The sequence below is a fragment of the Diaphorina citri genome, unplaced genomic scaffold (genome assembly GCF_000475195.1).
Source record: "Diaphorina citri unplaced genomic scaffold, Diaci psyllid genome assembly version 1.1 scaffold24750, whole genome shotgun sequence".
Taxonomy (NCBI): domain Eukaryota; kingdom Metazoa; phylum Arthropoda; class Insecta; order Hemiptera; family Psyllidae; genus Diaphorina; species Diaphorina citri.
Window position 1 is genome coordinate 1 of NW_007402091.1, and position 782 is coordinate 782.

The 782-nt window shown below is 40.3% G+C and overlaps 1 protein-coding gene across 1 annotated transcript; it reads left to right on the top strand.

The window, feature by feature from the left end:
- Positions 1-3: 3 nt before the first annotated feature.
- On the top strand, positions 4-777 carry LOC108254245 (the record flags this gene model as incomplete). Its single annotated transcript, XM_017449250.2, has 1 exon — positions 4-777. A coding segment is annotated over one exon (774 nt), but the record flags the coding sequence as incomplete, so codon positions are not given.
- Between the last annotated feature and the right edge of the window lie 5 nt (positions 778-782).

Below are 782 nucleotides of genomic sequence, written 5' to 3' on the forward strand. Positions count from 1 at the left end.
ACCATAGCAATTACTGATGTTCTAGAAGGAATCACCACCATTTTATCTACCGATGTTTTCGGAACTTACATCGATGGCCTGTACGCTCAAGTTCTAGAAAGCACTACCAAAATTCTATCTTCGGAAACACCATCAGTCGCTACTGAAGCAACTCCTGCCTCTTCTGAGAGTTCATCTGCTACGCCACAAGAGGGAGTTGAAGTCAAACCGACAGGAGTAGTATCCTTGAATGAAGGTAGCATTATTGATGCAGAGGGCATCACTACAACCTTCTATACAACGAAAGCCATTGGCACTTACATTGATGGACTCTATGCCCAGGTGATAGAAAGCACTTCTTCAATCAAAATTGACGAAGAAAGAAAAACTACTTTACCTGAAAGTGACCCCGCAACTACTATTATAGGGGATAAAAGTTACAAAACAGGTTTAGTTAAAATTATTGAAGGACAAATGGTAAAAGACAAAACTACAACGTTCTACGAGTCTAAAGTCATTGGAACCATTATTGACGATAGATATGCACAAGTTATTGAAAGCACTAGTTCAATTAGTATCGAACCTACTGTGAATCCAGATGAAGTTATCAAACCCACAAGTACTCAAATCCCCGAACTTAATATCACTCCCACTGAACAACCAACTACACCAGCTTCAACTCCTGCTGTAGAAAGTTCTCAGGGTGAAAATAAGGGTGAGGATGAAGATGACGAAGAAAATAAAATTGGATCCAAGAAAAAGTTTGCTCCTGTGATTCGACCATTCGCCTCTCGTCCAAGACC